Source organism: Oryzias latipes, chromosome 22, assembly GCF_053564925.1.
Source record: "Oryzias latipes strain Hd-rR chromosome 22, Olatipes_Hd-rR_3.1".
NCBI lineage: Eukaryota > Metazoa > Chordata > Actinopteri > Beloniformes > Adrianichthyidae > Oryzias > Oryzias latipes.
In genome coordinates, this window is record NC_136258.1 from 20,210,057 (window position 1) to 20,230,547 (window position 20,491).

General features: G+C 38.1%; 2 protein-coding genes across 4 annotated transcripts in view; one reads left to right on the forward strand and one right to left on the reverse strand.

Annotated features, from left to right (window-relative positions):
- Positions 1-2,351: 2,351 nt before the first annotated feature.
- Positions 2,352-5,621, reverse strand: colec11 (collectin sub-family member 11). 2 transcript variants are annotated; one of them, XM_023952013.2, is made up of 7 exons: positions 5,482-5,621; positions 5,238-5,403; positions 5,069-5,140; positions 3,847-3,918; positions 3,168-3,221; positions 2,963-3,058; positions 2,352-2,793 (listed from the first exon to the last, which is right to left on the reverse strand). In XM_023952013.2, the coding sequence occupies exons 2-7, from the start codon at positions 5,371-5,373 to the stop codon at positions 2,402-2,404; spliced, it is 822 nt and encodes a 273-aa protein (XP_023807781.1). In that variant the 5' UTR covers positions 5,374-5,403; positions 5,482-5,621; the 3' UTR covers positions 2,352-2,401. The 2 variants fall into 2 exon arrangements, with proteins under 2 accessions (XP_023807781.1, XP_020569545.1); XM_020713886.3 differs by having other exon boundaries at positions 2,352-2,811.
- A 1,511-nt stretch (positions 5,622-7,132) lies between these two features.
- The window catches only part of myo6b (myosin VIb), a 47,416-nt gene continuing 34,057 nt past the window's right edge, over positions 7,133-20,491 (forward strand). For both annotated transcript variants that reach the window (XM_004082529.5, XM_011490323.4), the window contains exons 1-10: positions 7,133-7,316; positions 11,521-11,662; positions 14,313-14,382; positions 14,456-14,529; positions 16,063-16,192; positions 17,066-17,171; positions 17,292-17,347; positions 17,424-17,521; positions 17,602-17,766; positions 19,261-19,341. In XM_004082529.5, the coding sequence (XP_004082577.1) occupies positions 11,546-11,662; positions 14,313-14,382; positions 14,456-14,529; positions 16,063-16,192; positions 17,066-17,171; positions 17,292-17,347; positions 17,424-17,521; positions 17,602-17,766; positions 19,261-19,341 (897 nt within the window). In that variant the 5' untranslated portion in view covers positions 7,133-7,316; positions 11,521-11,545. The remainder of the gene's footprint in view (positions 7,317-11,520; positions 11,663-14,312; positions 14,383-14,455; positions 14,530-16,062; positions 16,193-17,065; positions 17,172-17,291; positions 17,348-17,423; positions 17,522-17,601; positions 17,767-19,260; positions 19,342-20,491) is intronic.

Sequence of the window (20,491 nt, forward strand, 5' to 3'; positions counted from 1 at the left end):
GAAAGCAGTAGTAACTCAATGCGTTTCGCAGACAGTGATTGATGACAGAGGTGTTTTCGAAACGAATGGCGCTCCCTCAACAAGTCCCGCACAAGTGGGAGACGTTAATTGAAATGCTGCGCGCAAAGATCTGCCGTTCCACAGTTGTTACAGCCATAAACTAGAGGGAATCTGATGGCGCTCCTGCTTGCTTTTCAGGTTTTCTTTTTTCAGAAGTGGAAACGGGTTAAAAAAAACCAACAACAAAAAACAGGAAATCAATCCACTACTGACACTTTTTTCTGCTTTTGCAACAAAATCATGATTCCATGTTTGTTTTAAATATTAAAAAATTATACATTCTGCTGACCAAACATAACACAAGTCACTTGCTTGAGTCGTGTTTTTCCAAAGTAAAATCCCTGCAGGTTTGAACTTTTTACAACACAAGGCAGCTTGTTCTGCTGTTCATTGGGACTGTGTGTCATAAGGCAAGCAGGGCCTGGCAAGTTTAAAAAAAAAAACACACACAAAACTGGAGCCACATGTACTTATGAAAGTCAAATTTATACTTATGTATTTAGCACACTTAACACAATCAAATAAAAAGTAAAAACTCAAATTTTACTGAGAATAAACAGAAAAAATATAATCTAAATGATAACTAGACAACTATAAAATATGTCAAAAACCGTTAAATCAAAAAATGAACAACGCTATTTTTGCACATGGTGGCATTTAGTTCCAGAGTTTAGGGACAGAGGGGGTCCAGTGTGTTTAACCCTATAACACCGGAGACGCTGTCAGCAACACCTAAAAAACACACGCTCTTTGACACACCTGGTGCATGGGAAATCCAGGTTCGTTTCCCAGGGGCGTAATGAGCTTCATCCAGTGTGGGTTCTTGGGCTAGACCCTTCACTCTGCTGCCAAACTATTGGGCCACAAGGTGGCCCAAGTCTGGAGCCAGTGGCGGACATAACAGTTTGGGGGCCCCCGGCAAACATTAATGCATGGAGCTCTGCATGGAGTCCTCTACAGATGTTGTACAAATTTGTATTATTTTTTTTAACCTTAACCACAGGGTAAAACATTCCTTGAATTACGTCTTCACTAGTCCACTATTAGACAGCATCAATGTCAAGAATCTAAATGTTTTGATAAGCATTTAAGAATTATAATCACATTTAAATGTTAAATAAATATATATAAATAAAAATTTATTTTCTTACTTGAAAAAACACTGAATTGATTAAATAGACTAATTTTTCACTCTGTCAGCTTCTACTAGAAAAAAGATTTCCGTTTTGTTTTGTTTTTTCTTAAATTAATCAGGTTTTACTTCTTCCTTGTTTCAAGAACGAAAAAGAAACAAAAAAAAATTAAACGATGGAACAAAACAGTACACTATGGTGTCAAATCAATAAAGAAAATTAAGAAACGTTCTCAAACTTGCCATTTTCTGCCCCTCTTTTGCTTCTTTTATGTTCTGTCCCTTTTCTCATTCTTGATTTCCTTTGTCTCATTACTGAGTTCCTTTGATTTTGTTCTTCTTTTTCATTCTTTTTTGTCTTCCCATAGTTTTGTTTTGTTTAACTAATGTTGTTAGAATTTTGTGTGAGATGGTTTTCAATTGTTTTTTTTCTTTAACTGCATAATTTTCACAGCCTGTCTGATATCTTGGCATCATCTTACCGCATCTTTATTGCTGCTAACTTGCTGTTGATGGAATATTCCATTGCTGCAGGCGGATGGGGAGGATGCAACACTTTCACATAGGCAGTCATATGGCATTTCAGTGGCATTTATCTAACACAATAAATACCATCAGTCATTAAGGTTCTATCTGATTTTAATGGGGATGGAACATTGGGCTGTTCACAAAAACAGCCTGGCAAAAGAATTATGAAACTTTGTCAAATCAAGATAAGAGTTAAAAAAAAAAAACAGCATACAGTAATAAACACCTTATTCCACTTGTTTCAAATCAACCATCACTGTTTTTTTGTAAAGCAGCTACAACTACCACAAAATATTCAATGAATTTGAGTGAAGAAAACGCACTGCAATCTGTTTGTTTGATTAAAAGCACTCAGCTGAGACCAGATTCTGTCAATAATTGGATTTTTTTTTTTTTTTTAATTCACAGGTTTTTGCTTATTTGCCATTTTTCTCAACTACACAGTTACAGAGTTGCTTGCATAACAATAACGCTCAATAGACTGCCTGGGAAACACTAATGAATCATCCAAAACGAGATCAGAGACGCACTTGGAATAGTTAAATCCAACAAAATTCAGGCTGCCTTTCAAGATAAAAAATAAATAGCCTGTTAGTTTAAGAAATAAAGAGGAAAAACAGGTGTTTCGTCATTGAAGGTTTCAAGCTGCTTTACTCATTCTTTAGCGTTTATTAACTAGATTCAGATCATGTCTTTGTCAAATTCACAAATAAAATACATGGTGAGGTGGCAGGCCACATCAGTCCACTCCCCAGAGGCCGTCATCTCAGCGCAGTCCTCATCATCGTATGCGTTGTTGGGCTCGCCTTTTCTCCATCTGCTGAAGGTGGTCATGGGAGACCGATCCACGTAAGTGAAAATCCCCTCGCGGTCAAGGTCATGAATGCCGATGTAGACCCTGCTCAGGCTGGCTTCGGTGATGTAGCCTGCAATGACCTGGTTGGCGCCCTCGTCCTTCGGCATGGCCAGGTGCCCTCCCCTCGCCTGACAGGAGACTTTGGCGTCGCTGTAAGGCTTCTCCTCTTTCACCAGCAGATACACCTTACTGTCTGTCTCTTTTATGCCAGCAACAGCTGCAGGGGAGGGCAGTGCTGAAAAATGAGCACTTCTATTTCCATAAAACTTTCACATTGACATGCCCACCAGTTGCAATATTACAAGTAGTGGAGACAGTTAAAATACCAATGGTGAAAAACTTGCCTGGACAGAAAGCTAAATGAAAGAAGGGTGCTTAGATTTTACCATTTTTTATGAATTTAAGCTCTGAAGACAACTGGGCCACAAGAATGTCCATTTCTCCGATCATCTTTCTCATTGGCGTGCACTCACATGGGACACCTAGTAAATATAAATATAAATGAGGTTCATTTTATGTCAAAAGTCCTGCTTTTTTTCTGACAGACATCAGGTTTGAAAACACAACTATTGTGCAAATTAAAGTTTTTACCTGGCTCTCCATTGGGGCCCTTAGAACCAGGATCACCCATGTCTCCTTTTGACCCTGGGACCAAAAATATATAATTATTTAGATAGATAGATAGATAGATAGATAGATAGATAGATAGATAGATAGATAGATAGATAGATAGATAGATAGATAGATAGATAGATAGATAGATAGATAGATAGATAGATAGATAGATAGATAGATAGATAGATAGATAGATAGATAGATAGATAGATAGATAGATAGATAGATAGATAGATAGATAGATAGATAGATAGATAGATAGATAGATAGATAGATAGATAGATAGATAGATAGATAGATAGATACTAAGCCAATCACCAAATTGGAATGATTTAGAAGTCATAGTGGAGCAAAATCTCTCTTGATGTTCAGAAAACTGATCAACTACAAGAAACGTCTGATCTCTGTGCTGCTAATAAGGCTTTTACCTCAAAGTACTAAGTCTTTTTAGCAAAAGGGCTCAAATACATATTTCCCTCAATGTAATACATTTATATACATTCATTTCTTAATTTTCTTTGGGATTTTGTTTTATTTCTCTCTGTTCAATTGAACCCACCAATCAGATGACGAACTGTCATTTTCTTTTTTAAGTGTGTAAACCTCCAGAAATAGCAAAGGATCAAATACTTATTTCCTCCAAATGATGTGTCACCTTTCATTCCAGGTGGACCAACTTTTCCATAGCGTCCCATAATGCCTTTCTGTCCCTTAAGGCCATGTTGTCCTGCAAAGAAAATCAAAAATATTTAGTTTAGGTCTAGAGATGTGTCCAAAAAAGAAGTGAAAACACCTGTTTTTTGTCTCACGAAGATGCGTTACATGATAGAAAAATCAAGGAGGAGATGCTTCTCTTGTGTTTGAACTCCTCAGTAAACACGTCTTCACATTTGTGGATTCCCCAAACCCTCTGTCCCTCCAACCTCTCACCCTGATGTAAACACTTGGACATCTCTGGTTGGCCTCCTCGTGATGGAACTGCACATTATCAGCCCAAAAAACGTAACCTTTGCCCCGGTTTTTTTTTATAAGCAAATACTGAAGGCTATTTGCTTATGGGGTGAGCTTATCCCTGGAGAACGCAAGAACAGTTTTTCAAGCTTCTCTAGGAAATTTGAATCTTTTGTTTATTTGTTTGTTTGTTCATTTTGGGTTGCAGCAATTAACAGCAGCCAAAAACTTATAAATAAAACTATACAAATGTGAAAAACAAATGAAACACATTTTGAAAAGAATAAAAGGAAAAAGACAGCAGACAAAAAATAAATTAAAATAAAATAAAACGTTAAAAAAGAAAAAAAAACAGCAGCCAAAAAGTCAAAAAGAAAAAAAATTAAAAATATTTTTTAAGAAAAAAAAAACTGCAATAAAATCATTACTTATCAATAAAAATTAGAAGAAGAAAGAAAAACAGCAGTCAAATAAATAACTTAGCCCATTAGAACTTAGACCAGTTTTTTTCTTTAAAATAAAACTGTGTATTTTACCACAAACCAAGTGGACCACAGAATCCATTTCTGATATATATCTGTTCCACTGATGTCCCCATGGGTTCATATGGGTTAATAAATAAACAAAAACATTTAACAAAACAGTGGCTACATTTGAGGGTTCTCCACAGTTAAATCTGCTCATGCAATATGTAATTTTTTTGCAATAAAAGGGAATACTCTTGAGAAAAAAATAAGATTATCTTTGTACATAATGGATGATTTGCTTGGTTATATTGGCAATTTTTACGCCGGATGCCCTTCCTGACGCAACCCTCTCTATTTATCCGGGCTTGGGACCGGCACAGAAGTAACTGGCTTGCAACCCTTGTGGCTAGATCTTTGTACATAATACAATCAAATAAAACAAAATAAAACATAGTTTACCCATTTCTCCCGGAGGTCCAACTCTTCCTGGCCTGCCGGGAGTTCCTTTTTGCCCTTTGTCTCCTGGTTCTCCTTATGTAGGAAATGAATTAAAAAAAACATGTTTGTTCTATTAGATAGTCTGGAACGTTTAACAGCGCTATATAGAGTGTAGAAGGGAAAGTTGTGCCTTTTAGTCCAGGGACAAGGATCTGAACGGTGCAGGACTCTTCTGTCAGGAGCTGACCAAATGAAGGCTGCGTTGACAGTAAATGTATTAATATGGATAGGATTATTGCAGAAAGCAAAAGCCTCTTTCCTGACATCTTCTAGTAAAGGTTGGAGTGAAGGATAAACTGCAGGACACAAAAACAAAAGGGAAAACATGTAAAAACTTAAACATTATGTATTTGTCTCAACTTCCAGCTTCTTACCTGTTGGAGAGGTTTTATGAGAGAACGAAAAACGGTATTTCCAGCTTGTAAAGGTTTAAAGGAGCTTTGAGAACTGACGTCTGAACAGACACATCGCCTGTTCCTCCTCAGGCACCACAGAATGCGGGGTGATATCTCTGAGGGAGAGATTTATAAACACTTCACAGATAAAGTCTGAAGCAGTTGGGGCTCCACACATAATTGGCTGGGAAAGTCTGGAGGAAATGATATTAATGAGGCCCTGATGGTATGAAAGTAAAATGTAAAAATAAAACTTGAATCATTTTTACAGTGTGTTTGGTAATTTATCATGGCTTAATTATAGTGTGTGATCATAATGTTTCCTTCAAGTTTACTTTTTTTTTTTTAGACATTTTAGATTTTTATTAAAAAGTGTAAAGGATATTTTCAGAGATGAAATATTGCATAAAAATTACAAAACAACCCAAACAGATAAGCTGAGGATTTACATTTCGTACGTATGTATATTTCATCCATATATACACAAAAACGTTGATAGTTCACTGAAGCTCATTTGTAAAATCAACAGAAATTCACAAAAAACTTGTTTATGCAGTACACCAATTTTGAAAAAATATGACCTACTTAATTTTTTCTTTTCTTTTTCGGTTCTATAAGATAAGATTGTTTAATCAATTAATATTACAGTTAATCACTTAAAAAATGTTATTCATGAAAGACAGATTTAAAAAATAAAAACTAATTCCAACTGTGGCAAAAGACAAGAACTTTTGAGAAAGAATGAAATAAGTTACAGGAAAAAAAAGAAAAAATCAGGATAAAACAGAAATGACACAAGAAAATCATAGAAATCATTGAAATATTAAAATCCTTAGAATAATAATTACAGAAACATTTTTCTTCATTAAAATTCATTTAAAAGCTATCTTTGAAATTAAAGTGTCCAGTCTATGGGATCTTTTTTAATTGTTAAGGTGAATTATTATTTTTTCTTTTTGCACTTTTAAAAAATAAATCCTAAAGATCAAATCTGCTTTGCAAAAAAATTGAAGACATATGGATGGAGTTATTCCCTGTGTGACCGCTTGATGGAGCCATTGTCCATAATTAGATCGCTGGATCTTCAGACCTAAAAATTAAAAGTACTTTAAATTCATGCTTTATAGAAAGTCCAATTTACTTCAAAGCTCAAATAATGGGGCTCAGGGTAAAACTATGCCGTTTCTGAAACTTTTTTCTTTTTTTTGTAAGAAAATGTTGCCCCTTTTCTATTTCCATATTAAAAAATAGTGTTGTTGGTAACAAGAGATCGTCCCTCTCACACAAGTATCTTTGTCCTAATTAGACACACAGACCCCGTGACAGCCAGTGTTTCATTTGTGGATTGAGTGTCTCCTCCAAAACTCTCTCAAAAGTTTTAAATTACCAGCTTTTTAAACATTAATGCCCGTCAAGACAGCATTTGTACTGTTTTCCGAACTGCCTGCTGATTGGCTGAGCGTTCTATTCGTGTGCCTTTTGTGTGGTCTGGTAAACATTTAAAAAAAAGAATCATAACGTTATTGTAGCTTTATTCCGCACGTTTTTACAATTACTTTTAAATAAGTGGAATAGAAAACGCCAAAAAGATCGCGAGAGTGGGTAAAAACGAACAAAAACACTCGAACACAAGTCTGACACTGAGTTTTACGAGCAACAAGTGAACGCCCAATCTGTGGTGACGTCACAGATGCTCACCGGTGGCGAAGAGGCGGCCGAACCTGTTGCTCCCGCCTGAGGAACCCCCGTACAGAAACGGACCAGCGCGAGGGGAGAAAAGTCGCTGCTATTAAGCCACGTGAAGCAATAAAGCCGTAAGTTTTGGTCAAACTTTACCTGTTTGTTTTTTCTGTCTCTAAACTTTATTGACACCATTGAATGTATTTTAGACTCATTATTGCCCCCCCCCTCTTATGCTTATAATAGAAACTTTTTAGTTACAAGTCTTACTCTCAAAAGCGGAAATATAGTCTAAATTAAAAGTCTGCGTCAAATTATATTAAAATACTCTTTAGAATATTAATGAAACCTTTAAAGGGTGTTTTTATTGATTAAATAGAACTATTTTTGCCATTTTTTTTCTGTTTTTTAAAAGAAATCTACCAGATATCACTTAATTATTTACTTAACAATGGGTTAGGTCCTAAATTTGTCTTATTATGGTTATTTTCTTGGCTATTTTGACAGATGCACAACCCTTGTTACATGTTTCAGGGTTTCTGACGGCTCCTTTTTAGGAGATTTACCTCTGAAAGTGTCATCTTTGGAGCCATAACACACTTTTTATCCTCACACCATTTTCCACGTCCCTTTAGCCTGGAAGCCGACAGGAAACAAGTGGAAGGAAATAACAGGCAGGCTGGCTTCACTGCTTTACACACACACGCAGTGGATGTGTGTGTATGATCCGGTGTGTGTGCCATGTTCATATTTGCCCTCTGATTTCATTGATGTTCCACTAAGGGCTTATTTTTTGCTCACCTGGACTCTCCTTGGAAGCGCCCTCGCCTCTCCGTCTGGATTGGGGTCAAACCCTAAGAGGATTTAAAGCTGCAGAGTCAAAGTTTCTCTCTGGCGTCGGTCACGTTTGGAGCACGTCTGAGAGCGGATCCGGAGCGACTAGACTCTCATTTCAAGTCGTTTCATGTCACTGTTTTGACGTGCAGTCGGGCAATGATGCATTTTAGCCAGCTGCGTTGGTGTTTTCAGTTCAATTAACCTTGGATGAAAGGAAGAAACCGTGGTGGAGCTTCATGCTTATCACTCGCCTCCCCCACACAGCCTTGAAAATCTAAGACCCAGGAACCAAATGCTGTTTTTCTCCTGACTGTGTTTTCTGATCTAACATGTAAAACACCTCACGGTAACATGAACCTGCAGGTAGCCATCTTTTTTTTTTTTTTGGTTGCTGTAATTGATGTTTTCCAATGTGGGAAACGACTGAACACCACTTCCTGATGAGTTGGCGTTCCACTACCAGGGTTCAGAAACTTAAATGCTTTTAGTTCTAGTTGGAGTTTGAGCTTCAGGAAATTATCCTCAGTGGTCCTTGGAGATGAAAAAACTTGCTTTTCCGTTGGCTTACTTTGACATCTTTGCCAATTTTTAGTAATCTATTTACTTCAAGTAGAAAATGTTCAGATTTCATTAAATGTGGATCAGTTCTTAGTTCAAAACGAACCTTGGTTATTGCACAACAAATTCAGTGGCCTATCACCAACCCAGCGGCCTCGTGGAAGAGTGTCCACCCTGAAACTGGAAGGTGATGGGTTGAAATCCCCAATCGAGTAATACCAAAGAGAAATGCTCGGCCCTTAGCATTAAGGGGCTGGATTGGGGGGATTAAACCATCAAATGATTTCCTGAGTGCGGCTGCGTCTCAGACGTGGAGAAAGAATTTCACGCGTCACAGCGGTGTGTCAGCTAATGAGGATTTTAACTTAATGTCTTCTACAACCCTAGCGTTTTACTATTTACAAGGGCAGACATTTGTGGAAAAACATGATTTAAAATGTCCTCACTGACAGCAAAAACAAAAAAAATATCCTAAATGGCATTTTCAACTGGTTAGTGAAAACCCTTTCGGCTACAAAATTAAAGGAAGTGAAAGAGAAATAGTGGATGAGAGCAATGAGAGATGTTTATTCATTAACACATCAGCTGTTATACAGTTTCAAAACTGTTATTTTCTTGTAAATGTATTTTTCATTAAGTATACACAAAAATTCCATCCATCCCATGGACTGTATATGAGTACTGGACTGAGTGTGATGTCACTCATAGAAAATGACTTCTGGCTCCAACCAAAGGAAGTCGACTCCGCCATTGTTTTTTGTTTATTTTGCAATACGGACGCCGCCACGTTGGAACCAGAAATCATCAGAAAGTAGCGATTAGTCCAAGTCGATCTGAACCAGTGTTTTTCAACCAGTGTGCCGCGGCACACTAGTGTGCCGTGGGAGATGGTCAAGTGTGCCGTGGGAAATTGCCCTCATTAACTGATCTAAAACATTTACCATCTCCAGGATATCAGCTCTGTGTTCATCCAAACAGGCCCTGATAAAACACTGAGTAGTTAGGAATATAAAAGATCATAAAATACTTTTTACTTTGTGTTTATTTGATTCTATTAAAGACATTTTGATAAGAATGGCGGTACCCCGATTTAGCTGCAACTAAAGCTGTTCTTGGAAAAGTCCCGCCCCTTTAACTGTCTCCGCCAATCATTCTTGAAGGCTTAATCACATGTCATCAGTCTGACCAATCAGAAGTGGTTAAAGTCTTGTTAAAGTCTTAACTTCCTTGTTCCAATTTAGCTCAAAAAGTCGCTCAGTTCTAACAAAAATACCATCTAAAGCTCGTCTTTAGCGGTGTAGCTTTCCACAGAGTCCGGTGTCAGACCGTGGAACAAGTGAACAAAACAATGAAGCTCAGAGACGCTGGTCTTTCTGCCCTTTTGCGGCAGTTTTCACACTACATCTCCCATGATGCATTGGGTTAAAGTGACAGAGCCTCAGCGTACACTTGAGTCTTCCTTGATAAACGTCTTGGAACCACAACGAACACACATCAAACAGTTTTTAAATTTTCTAACTTAAATTTTATTTCATCTTTCAGAAAAACAGCTGGAACTTCCTGCTTTTTCTGCCACAATTATCACAAAAATGCATGTGAGATTGCTATATAGTGATAATAGAAATGATTTCTCTATAGAAGTCTATGGGATTTTGGCTTCTTGGAGCCAAACTTCCTGTTTGCAACGTCAGGGGGGGAGGGGTCACTCATTCCAGCTCTCGTATACAGGCGATGATGCAACCAATCATCCTTAAAACCCGCTAATGCTGTTTCGGGGTCACTGGGGTTGCTGGAGCCTATCCCAACTACTGTTAGGTGAAGTGGGCTACACTGTGAACAGGTCACCAGTTTGTTGCAGGGCTACACAAGATAAAAAGGTTTTTATTTATTTCTTTTTAGTGATATAAATACCTCTTTACTGGATTATCATTATTCCCTAAGAATAAATAGATGTTATTTTTCTTTAGTTTATCTATTTATTCCAGTAAAAGGTTTGTGTGATGTTTTATTACCAGGAAACTGGAAGTATATCTGCGCCACACACTGACTTATTGTTGTTTGGGATTTACTTATGGTCACATATTTACCAAGGGATTTGCAAATTTTTCAAACATCCTGGAGCCACAATATATAAAAACATCCCTTTAAGTTACCTTTTTTCTATTTTAATTTATCTATTTTTAAAAAATCTTTATTTATAACCTTTCTTTGTAAATCTACAGAATGGCCCCAAACTCCTAGACTGTTTTTTCCTCAGTAAGGATTGCGGCTCCCGTTGCGCTGACACAGAAAATCTTCTCTTACGAGATCAGACAGGGCAACAACAGGTTAATGGGGAGTAAAGCGGACAGCAGCAGCTGGTCCTCTCCCAGTAACATAATGCAAGGACTGGGCGGTGTCACGTTTGATCAAGCTGATCATTAATGCTTATGAATCTATTATGTTGGATTGGGTCCAAAGCTGGATTTGTTCTGAGTAATGACAAATAAGAATGTGAACAGAAAAGTAAAAGAAAAGGTAAGCTGAAAATGTGAATTCTTTGTAACTAAATTTGGCAATTCGGATTTATCAAAGCTGTAAATTGTGTTTTTAAGCTTTTTTAAAATATTTTTTTAGACCATAAACAGCTTTTCTTTTAGTTTTGGTTAAAAAAATATATATTATTAACAAATCTTCCAGTTCTATTCAGTTTTAATCACTAATTATGTGAAAACAGTTTTATTTTAATCAAAGAAATTTGGTTTTTGGAAGACAATTTGGGCAAATTGGGTTAAATTAGATGTTAAATCAAACTGTAAACCTGTTCATCTAATTGATTCAGTTGTTTGGCGATAAATGCAGGCTTAAAATTACTTTTGGTTTTGTTTTGCGTCGAGCCTGATCTGAAATCAAACTTCAAATTTGGTTTGCCACTTTAATGTGATCCTGTTGGACTCTTCCCAGCCTGGACTGGTGCTGGAGGTGAACCATGGAGGACGGGAAGCCAGTGTGGGCGCCCCACCCCGCCGAGGGGTTCCAGCTGGGAACGATGGTCGACATCGGAGCCGACACGCTCACCATAGAGCCACTGAACCAGAGAGGCAAGGTGGGTTATCACACCCAACCCCAGAGGCCCGCACTCAGAATCCAACTGTTACTCTCAGTTTACAAAGATGTGTTCACTGACCACACTGTAAAAACAGGCTCCTTTGAAACTGGGAAAAATTCTTACCCCATTGGTAGATTTTCTTTAAATAATCAAAAGACAATCAATAGGGTAAAAAACATTGTCTTACCGTCTTTTCTTATTTTAAGAAAACAATCTAGTCACCCAAAGATGTTTTCTCAAACTGAGATTATTTTGCTATTTTCTTGCAAGACAGAAAATAAGACAATTTTTCTTGTAGGAATCTTTTTTTACTTTGGGATTCAGTTTTTGCATCATTCAGCCCTTTAACCCCTGAACCCTAACCCAATCCTGAAAAAAAAGCCAATTTTTAGACTGCAATGACATAAAAATAAACCCATGCAGCACTGAAGTGTGACTTCAGGTTGGAAGGCGTTTGCACAACAATGTTTGAAATGTGAGAAACATGAGGGACCACAGCTACAGCGGCATCAATTAATGAGCAGCAGCAGCAGCAGGTGTGCTGACAGCGTTGCCTAGGCGCGCTCCTTCAGGAGGTAAAGGCCACCTGTTCCACCTGAGCCGTCACGTGTCTGCTGCCGCCCGGTCTCTGATGTTTACAACATGTATGTTCTGTGGGCCCCCTCCCCCGCTTTTGTTTCACCTGACGCAATGGTATCACCGTTATCCCTTAGCGCACATGCAATAAAAAATAAAAAAGTGTGACATTTATTCAAGTTGAAGCTCATTTTTAAGTAGAGAACCGCCATTTTTATTTATTCTAAAATGAATTTAGCTCATCATTGACAACAGTTGTGTTGGTAACCAAATGGTTTTTTTAGTGTCTTTAGCAATGTTCTTCTGGCATTTTACTGATCATGGAGGACACATATAAAGAAAATAAAGCTCAAAATTGCGTTTCTGAGTATTTCGTTTTTTAAATTGAGGTAAAGCGGGTGCAGAAGAAAAAAGGCTGTTGGAATAGCTTGTAGGTGTTACACACAAACTACAATCGGTGGGCCACAAGCTCTCTGACGCGTCCACTTGTAGACGACTGGAAGCATCTACGTCTTTGTTTTCCTTGTCAGAGCTGACGTCTGGTTCAGAATTGTAAGCAATGTGCAGCAATGTGGAGGGGAAGGGGGGCGGGGGTTTCTCCGTGCCATCAGTCATGCCCACAACTTGGAGGTGAATTTCCATAGAACGACTGCCGCTCTGCAGAAACTATGTCCCTAAAACACCATAACCATATCAAAGGACCGCTGGGAACTCTTTTAAAATAGCTAAAGAGATATTCGGAGAGAGTCTTTAAATGTTTTTTTTTTATTGTTTTAATTGTTCCTAAATGCACATTTTGCAGAAACAGGACAAAAAAGAATAAAGTCAATATAATCTCTTGAAATCTTATTTTGAAATCATTAGCATATTTTCCTTTTAGGAAAACAAGCTTTCTTTAGTTTATTCATGTTTTGCTAATTATTTTTTGCTAAGAACCTGTTAAAACCATATTTGAGTTAAAATTTTAAAGTATGGTTACAAACCTTTAAAAAAAGTTGTTGTTTTTTTCTGGCAGCATTTTTATGATCTAACAGCTTTTGGAAGCTCATGTTCTTCCTGTAGTTACAACTGGTGCTGATATGTGGAATCGCACACGTGCGTCTTTGTTACAAAGAAATGGAGATCAACCTACAGACTATGACACAAAAATGTCTCACTATCAGTTTTCCTGGGTAAATATATTCCTAAATGGCCATCTTTTGTCATTTCGGGGTATTTTGAGCTCACTAGGTATCATGGACCTTTGCAAGAATGGTCTTATTTTTAATGCGTCCTGTCTCTTTTATTGAAACAGGAACTTCATTCTGTTCTGTGGAGCAATGAAAGAGTCATTGAATGTTGTTTTTAACAGCAGATTTGGGCTCATTAGTGTTGAAGTCCCAAACACGACCTTCAGTCTTGTCACCTTTTTGTCACTTCTCATTGGTCACATGTTTCACGTGCTCATTATTGCGGCCGACTGTGCGCCAAGATCCTGCCTGACAAAGCTCCCTCTGTTTGTGCTTGCAGACTTCTTGCTGTAATAAACCACGCACCATTGCACAGAATGGTTGCCAGACAGCGTTGATACACAGATGGGAACGTTTCACAAGGGTTAAACACAGATGGAGTTTGTTCGTTACATTGATATACAACGTCTCCAGCACTTTAGCTGGAGGCGTATCGGCGCTGTCCGCTCGCCACTCTCTAACCCGGTCAGGTGCTCAGATCCCGTTGCTCCCCCAAATTATTCATCACCCTGCCATGTCTCTCCCCCTGTTTCTTTCACAGCTGACTTGTTCCATTGAGCTTATTTCCATGAACACAAAGTCTTAAACAATGCAATGAGAACATCAGTATCTAATTTAGCTTGCCAACATGTCACACCCGAAACTTATTACTTTGATCTTTAAGCGTCGTAAATGTTTTATGTTCATGCACAACTGTAATATGTCTCTCTGTTCAAGTTTTATTCTGGAGTCGTACGTTTTCAAAACCACTAATCAATCAATGGATAATCCCAGATTAGTGTTGAACACTTGTAGCAACAGCTTCATGTAAAGGCTGGGATGTACGATGATTGATGTTGCAGACTTTCCTCGCTCCGATGAGCCACGTCTTCCCAGCAGAGGATGATGTCAACAAACACGTAGACGACAACTGTGAGTATTTACTCTCCCGAGTCATTTTATTCTGAAAGGATTTCAGTGTAATTGTGCTCTTTTGTCCGGACAGGTTCACTTATGTACTTGAACGAGGCCACTCTTCTCAACAATGTCAGAGTGCGGTACAACAAAGATTACATCTACGTATGTTTTTATTCTCTTCTTTTTTTTTTGTATTAAGTTGAGTTATTGTGTATCAAACATTGACTGAAGAAAAGAACTGGACTGTGTAACCGCTCTCCGCCTTGCGTGCCAAACAGGAAGTTCCTACTGGTTAAAGTAATAAAGGTTATTCTAGAGCAGGGGTGTCAAACTCATTTTCACCGAGGGCCACATCAGCATAGTGGTGTTCCTCAAAGGGCCAGATATGACTTATACATGTAACTAAATGTAATGAAATATAAATGTAACTACTCCTTAATGTTAAATAACTCATTATTTATTGACTATAACTTTTTTTTGTTATCTTGTTACTCTAGCATAAATCCTTTTAAATTTGATTCTGTCAGGTTAGGTTACATGGACAGTGTTTAAGTCCTAATGTATAGTTGCCCAATCCGATATTTCAAGTCTGATTCCCCCAAGATATGAATAAATACACACCAATTTTTATTTTTTATTCTAAGAAATTAAAAACTTTTATGCTCTCGGGGGCCACATTTGGGCCGCGGGCCTTGAGTTTGACACGTGTTCTAGAAAATACAATGACTATGTATTTGTCCAAATAATCATTCTACCAAGCCCACTTTTATTGGAAGGGGTGAGGAAACGTAGACTCAGACCAGCTCTGACCATCACTGCTTACTGGCGTCGTCTGGCTCCAAATGGCGATTCGTATCGTGGAAAATTTCAGCCTGAATTGACTTCATTTCGTTGGTGCTGTAATTAAGCCGTTTCCTATGGGTAACGTGATACTCACTCAGTCTAGTTCTATTAATGGTGACATCACCCATAAAAAAGATCGAAATGAAGTGAATCTACTACCCTACCCTACGAAATCTTTCAAATATTTCAAACATTCTACCTGAGACCACATACTTTCACTGTGGCATCTGATTGGTCAGTTTATAACTCGAATAACTTACACCACAGAAACAATACGATTACAAAAATTGAGTTTTTAAGAACATTTTAGGAAAAAGGTATCAGAGCAAGAATAGTTGTTCCGACAAATCTAATGACTGAGTATAAGCTGTTTATTTCTCAATAGAAGTCTATGAGATTTTGGCTTCTTGGAACCAGCAGGTTCTTCCTGTTTGAAACTGGAGGGAGGCGGAGTCACTGAGTCTAGTTTTCATACATAGTCAGTAGGGGTGTAACGATACATATAGTTGAACCGAACCAAATTGAGATTTTAGCGTATCGTTACACCCTAAATAGTCAGTGGCATGAAAGATGTTACCAGCTAGATCAGGTAGCAGATTGAAAAGCTAAAAGGATCTGCAAACTCGATTCCCTGGGGGAAAAAGAACCAGCTGGTAAAGAGGGAAGGGTTATCCAACGGGAGACAGACTGGAAAAATAGAAAATTTAAAACAGCTGGTATATGAGCAAAGCAAGACAAATAAAGGTGTGGCAGACCACCCTTCAGTTAGGTCTTGTTTTGCCTCTGCTGCCTTTCACTATTCACAGATGCAACCTTAAGTTCTGTCCGTCTTGCGTGCTTCTTCCCTTGCAGACCTACGTGGCTAACATCTTGATAGCTGTCAATCCTTACTATGACATTCCAAAGCTGTACGGCCCTGAAACTATCAAGTCCTACCAAGGAAAGTCCTTGGGCACACTGCCACCACATGTTTTCGCGATAGGTGAGAGTTCACAGCTGCCGCATGACGACAAAAACAAGCTAGCCTATTATTGCTTTGTTTATTGCAATCAGAATACTTTTAGCATCTTCTTTGTATCTGGTTTGGTTTGTTGCAAATTTACGCGGTTTCTCCATGACTGTAAAAACATTGATGCCTTTGTTAAAAAGCTACTTGTATTTTTTTCATCAATCTGCCTTGAGGATGAGACAACATAGCAGAAAGAGCTGCGTCCTAAACGCAGGAAGCTGGCATTGTGGATCAGCTGAGTTGCCTCATTGTCTCTTTTTAAGTTTACAAGACAACACTGAGGTTAATATGAGAGGAAAAATACATTTTTTACACACCCAAACAGGTTGGAAAAAAGGGTTTATAGAGGGTAAGGGTAGAAGTCAATTTTGGTAGCACTTTAATCAAAGTTCTCAGTCGTCCCTGGTGATTATTTAAATACCCACTCTGATGGAAATTGTGTTTTTGGTGTGTTTTTGTTGTTCTTGTGCCATTTTTCTGATCATGGAGCAAATTTAGAAAAAATATTAAGCTTAAAATTTAAAAAAAAAAGTTTCTGAGTATTTTTTTATTCAAATCATTTTGCTCTCAGCAACGGGGTTACTCCCCAACGGTCCCGCCCACAACTCAGACTAATTTCTAATAAACCATTGCCACTCTGCAGAAACTTTGTCGTAGAAAATAATAGTTTTTTTTTGTTTTGTTTTTTATCTAGGCTAAAATCGGCATAATCATAATTAAAAGACCACTGGGAACGCTTTTACAATAGATCAATGGATGATTGTAGTGGATCTTTAAAGATGATATCCTTTGGCCATGTTTGGCCACAATAATGGCAGTTAACAGATTGTGCTTTTATTGTTACAGCGGACAAAGCCTACAGAGATATGAAGGTTTTAAAGATGAGCCAGTCCATCATAGTTTCTGGGGAATCTGGGGCAGGAAAGACAGAAAACACAAAGTTTGTTCTGAGGTGTGTTTTCATCATAAATCACTTGCTTTACTTTTCTTTTAGTTTGAAAGATGAAAAATGTTTTTAATATATATATATATACATATATACATTCATTTATTTTAAATCACTATCACGCAGATATCTGACAACAACTTATGGAAGTGGCCAAGATATTGATGAGAGAATTGTAGAAGGTAATCTATAAGAAGATTAAACATTTATCAAATCTATATGCGCTTAAGGAAATGAAGTTTATTTTTTTTCCGTCAGCAAATCCTCTCCTGGAAGCTTTTGGAAATGCAAAAACAGTCCGGAATAATAACAGCAGTCGCTTTGGGAAGTTTGTTGAGATCCACTTCAATGATAAGGTCAGAAATGATCTATTATCTCTATTTGATACGTGTTTTGTAGATCTTTGATTGAGTTTTTTTATCTATTGTGCCAACAGAATGCTGTTGTGGGTGGATTTGTGTCGCATTACCTGCTGGAGAAGTCCAGGATTTGTATGCAAAGTAGCGATGAGAGGAATTACCACATCTTCTACCGACTGTGCGCTGGAGCGTCAGAGGAACTTAAGAAGACTTTACACCTGGACTCTCCAGACAGTTTCAGGGTTAGTATGGGGCAATCGAGTCAAATATGACAAGAACTGTTTAAAACAGTCGTGCTTCAATTGGCAGATGTTTGAAAAGATCCTCAAAAATGTCATCTGAAGTTGGTTACAGCTTGAATTTTTTGCATTTGAAGCAAACAGTTACAAAAATTGTAAGTTTCTCTGTAAAAATAAACCTTTATATTTTTTGCTTTTTATTATTTATATAATAATATATATAAAATGGGCAGATGTGTAGGGGACACATAGATGGTCCACACAACATATCAAGGTTGTAGACAAGGTTGTGAGCCTGTAGAGTGTAAATGTTCATGCACGTTTTTTCTACGGGCATACAGCGGGCAACGGGTCAAAGCGAACATTTATACAACACGTAAGGGTAAAGTAGGTGATACGCAGGAACGTCGTACAGATTTGACCCCACCCCCAAATTCTCCTCACTGCCCAGGGAGTCTATTAGTGCTGTTCAAGTGAAAAATGTGGCTTCTTGGGTGCAGCCTGTTTGAATTTAGGAAATTAGAGTGAAGTTTGTTTGGGCATCCTATAGGTGTCCTACGCACCTCTGTAGCTGCATCATTTGGTCAGTAAGGAGCCAGTGTGCGCATCTTACAAACAACTGGAGTGTGCCATAAGGGCTTTACAATACATTTACTACACACACAACAATGGTACGCTCCATTTTTTGACATCCCTTAAGGCGGTCGTACGAGTCTCAAGACACACTTGCGTTCCATTGACTCTTTAGCACCAGTGATGTCACCAGTGAGGCCTAAATAGCACAGGCTCGACAAACCATAAATCTTTGACCGTTTTTTTGTGAACAACGTGAGCCGTCTGATTCTGCCGCAAAGAAAAGCGGCTTTTTTCTCTTTACACTTTTTCTCTTTACACTTTTACACTTAACGTAAATGATTAAAGTGTTATGTTAGTCGAAAGAATGTTAACACTGGAGCTAAAGTTTTTCCTCTACAGGGGCGGAGCTGCTGGGTGGCAAGGGGGGACAGGTGGCCCCCCAGCCAATAGCTTTCTTCCCCTCATTTGGCCCCGCAATTTTTTAAGTCAAATTTGTATCATTATTGACACAGATTAGAAAATCATAAATGCAAGCTTCTTTAAGCAATAGTAATAGCAGCTCAGCTAAAAGAACTTCTGTTTTAATAGAAATACTACTAAAAATACTAAAATTTCTCCGCCACTGGTCCATGGAAAACCCAAAAACTCTCACCTGTTCATTCCACCACCTCCCTACCATGTGACTATGATTAAAATATCAACAAATGTACAATTTGAAGGAACCTGAAAATGTTTTTTGCTTCAATCAGAACCAAATTTAAGATGTTCTTTACTCAGATCTTTGTAATTATTTAAGGATGAGCAGAGGCAGGTGCTTCCAAACGTGTCAACTATTCCAGTTTTGTGGGAAGAATAAATTCACACTGTAAATGTTAAATATATTAGCAAGTTTTTAAGATGTTTTCCCTCTTTTTTTGGCAGTACCTGAACCGAGGATGTACCAGATACTTCGCCAGTAAAGACACAGATAAACAAATAATGCAGAGTCGCAAGAGTCCTGAGGTAATCTGTGTTGGCCCCTCCCCCTTTTCCAATAATGCACCTGATCAATTTGCCTAAAATTACAAACCTTTTCAAACTTGCTTTCACAACAGTGTCAACGCAAATGAATATGTTTTTAATTATTACTGTTTTTGCCAAAAGACATTGAGTTCATTTCTTTTTATTTGATGAATTATAGATGACTTAGAAAAAGTTATGCCTTGCTGAGATGCTGAGCCTGCAGCAGACATGTAATTAATATTGTGAGACAATTACAAGAATAACTGTGATGTGCTGCTCTCTCTGGGACTAATTATGCACATTCTCTCCTTTTTCTCTCAGTTTATTCTTTTGTGATATTCTGAGGTTCAGGAGACTCATAGAGGATCAGAGGTAGTGTGAGGGAGAGATCACAGGACACACCAGCCCCAAAGGCCCAAACCTGTTTGGCATTTTCCGGATGTGTACTGGAACGAATTAACACTTATTTTAGTTGCTGCTGTTTCTGTCTCCAGTTAAAACCCACTCCGCTTAAAAACATATTTTTACAATTTTTCTCATGATGGAAAACATATATTAAGAAAATGAAGCCCAAAATTGCAATTGAGTATTCCTTTTTTTTTCAAATTGTTGCAAATTAGGAGCAGATGAGAAAATGCCGTTTGAAAAAGGTTGTATTTGTGATGCAGAAAATACACTGGGGGGGCCACGAGCTCCCTGCTCTGCTCTGCTCCCTGCTCTGATCCATCCACTTGAACACAACAAGATCCATGTCTTCATTTTCCATGTCTGAGCTTGCATCTGGCTCAAAACTGTACGGCTGGATAGCTCTGATGTTGGTCACCAATTTGGTTGCACCAGGTTGGGGCTATGAGGGGTTGCAAACTAGCGAGAGAGCACGAAATCAGCTCAGCAACGGGGAGTAAGAGGGGCGGGGTTGCTCTGCACCACAACTCAGAGGCGAGTTTCAAATGAACTCCTGCCGCTCTGCAGAAACAGTGTCCTAGAAAACCCTTTTGATTTTGACTAAAAACATGATATGGTAATTAAAAGACCACTGGAAACGCTTTGAAAATACTTCAAAAGATGGTCGGAGTGGGACTTTCAGTTTTGTTTTTGTGCTATCTTTTCCAACAGGCTAGTGTTCAGAGTTCCTAATATTTTGTTTGGG

What these genes read in the sequence shown, in the direction of transcription:
- colec11 (XM_020713886.3), bottom strand. Translation starts at nt 5,373, where the DNA reads ATGTCAGGAAAGAGGCTTTTGCTTTCTGCAATAATCCTATCCATATTA. An exon ending in TGGACCTCCGGGAGAAATGG is followed by an intron (nt 3,919 to 5,068) that starts GTAAACTATGTT and finishes TTTTCTTTGCAG; the next exon opens with GACAACATGGCCTTAAGGGA. An exon ending in GGGCCCCAATGGAGAGCCAG is followed by an intron (nt 3,059 to 3,167) that starts GTAAAAACTTTA and finishes TATATTTACTAG; the next exon opens with GTGTCCCATGTGAGTGCACG.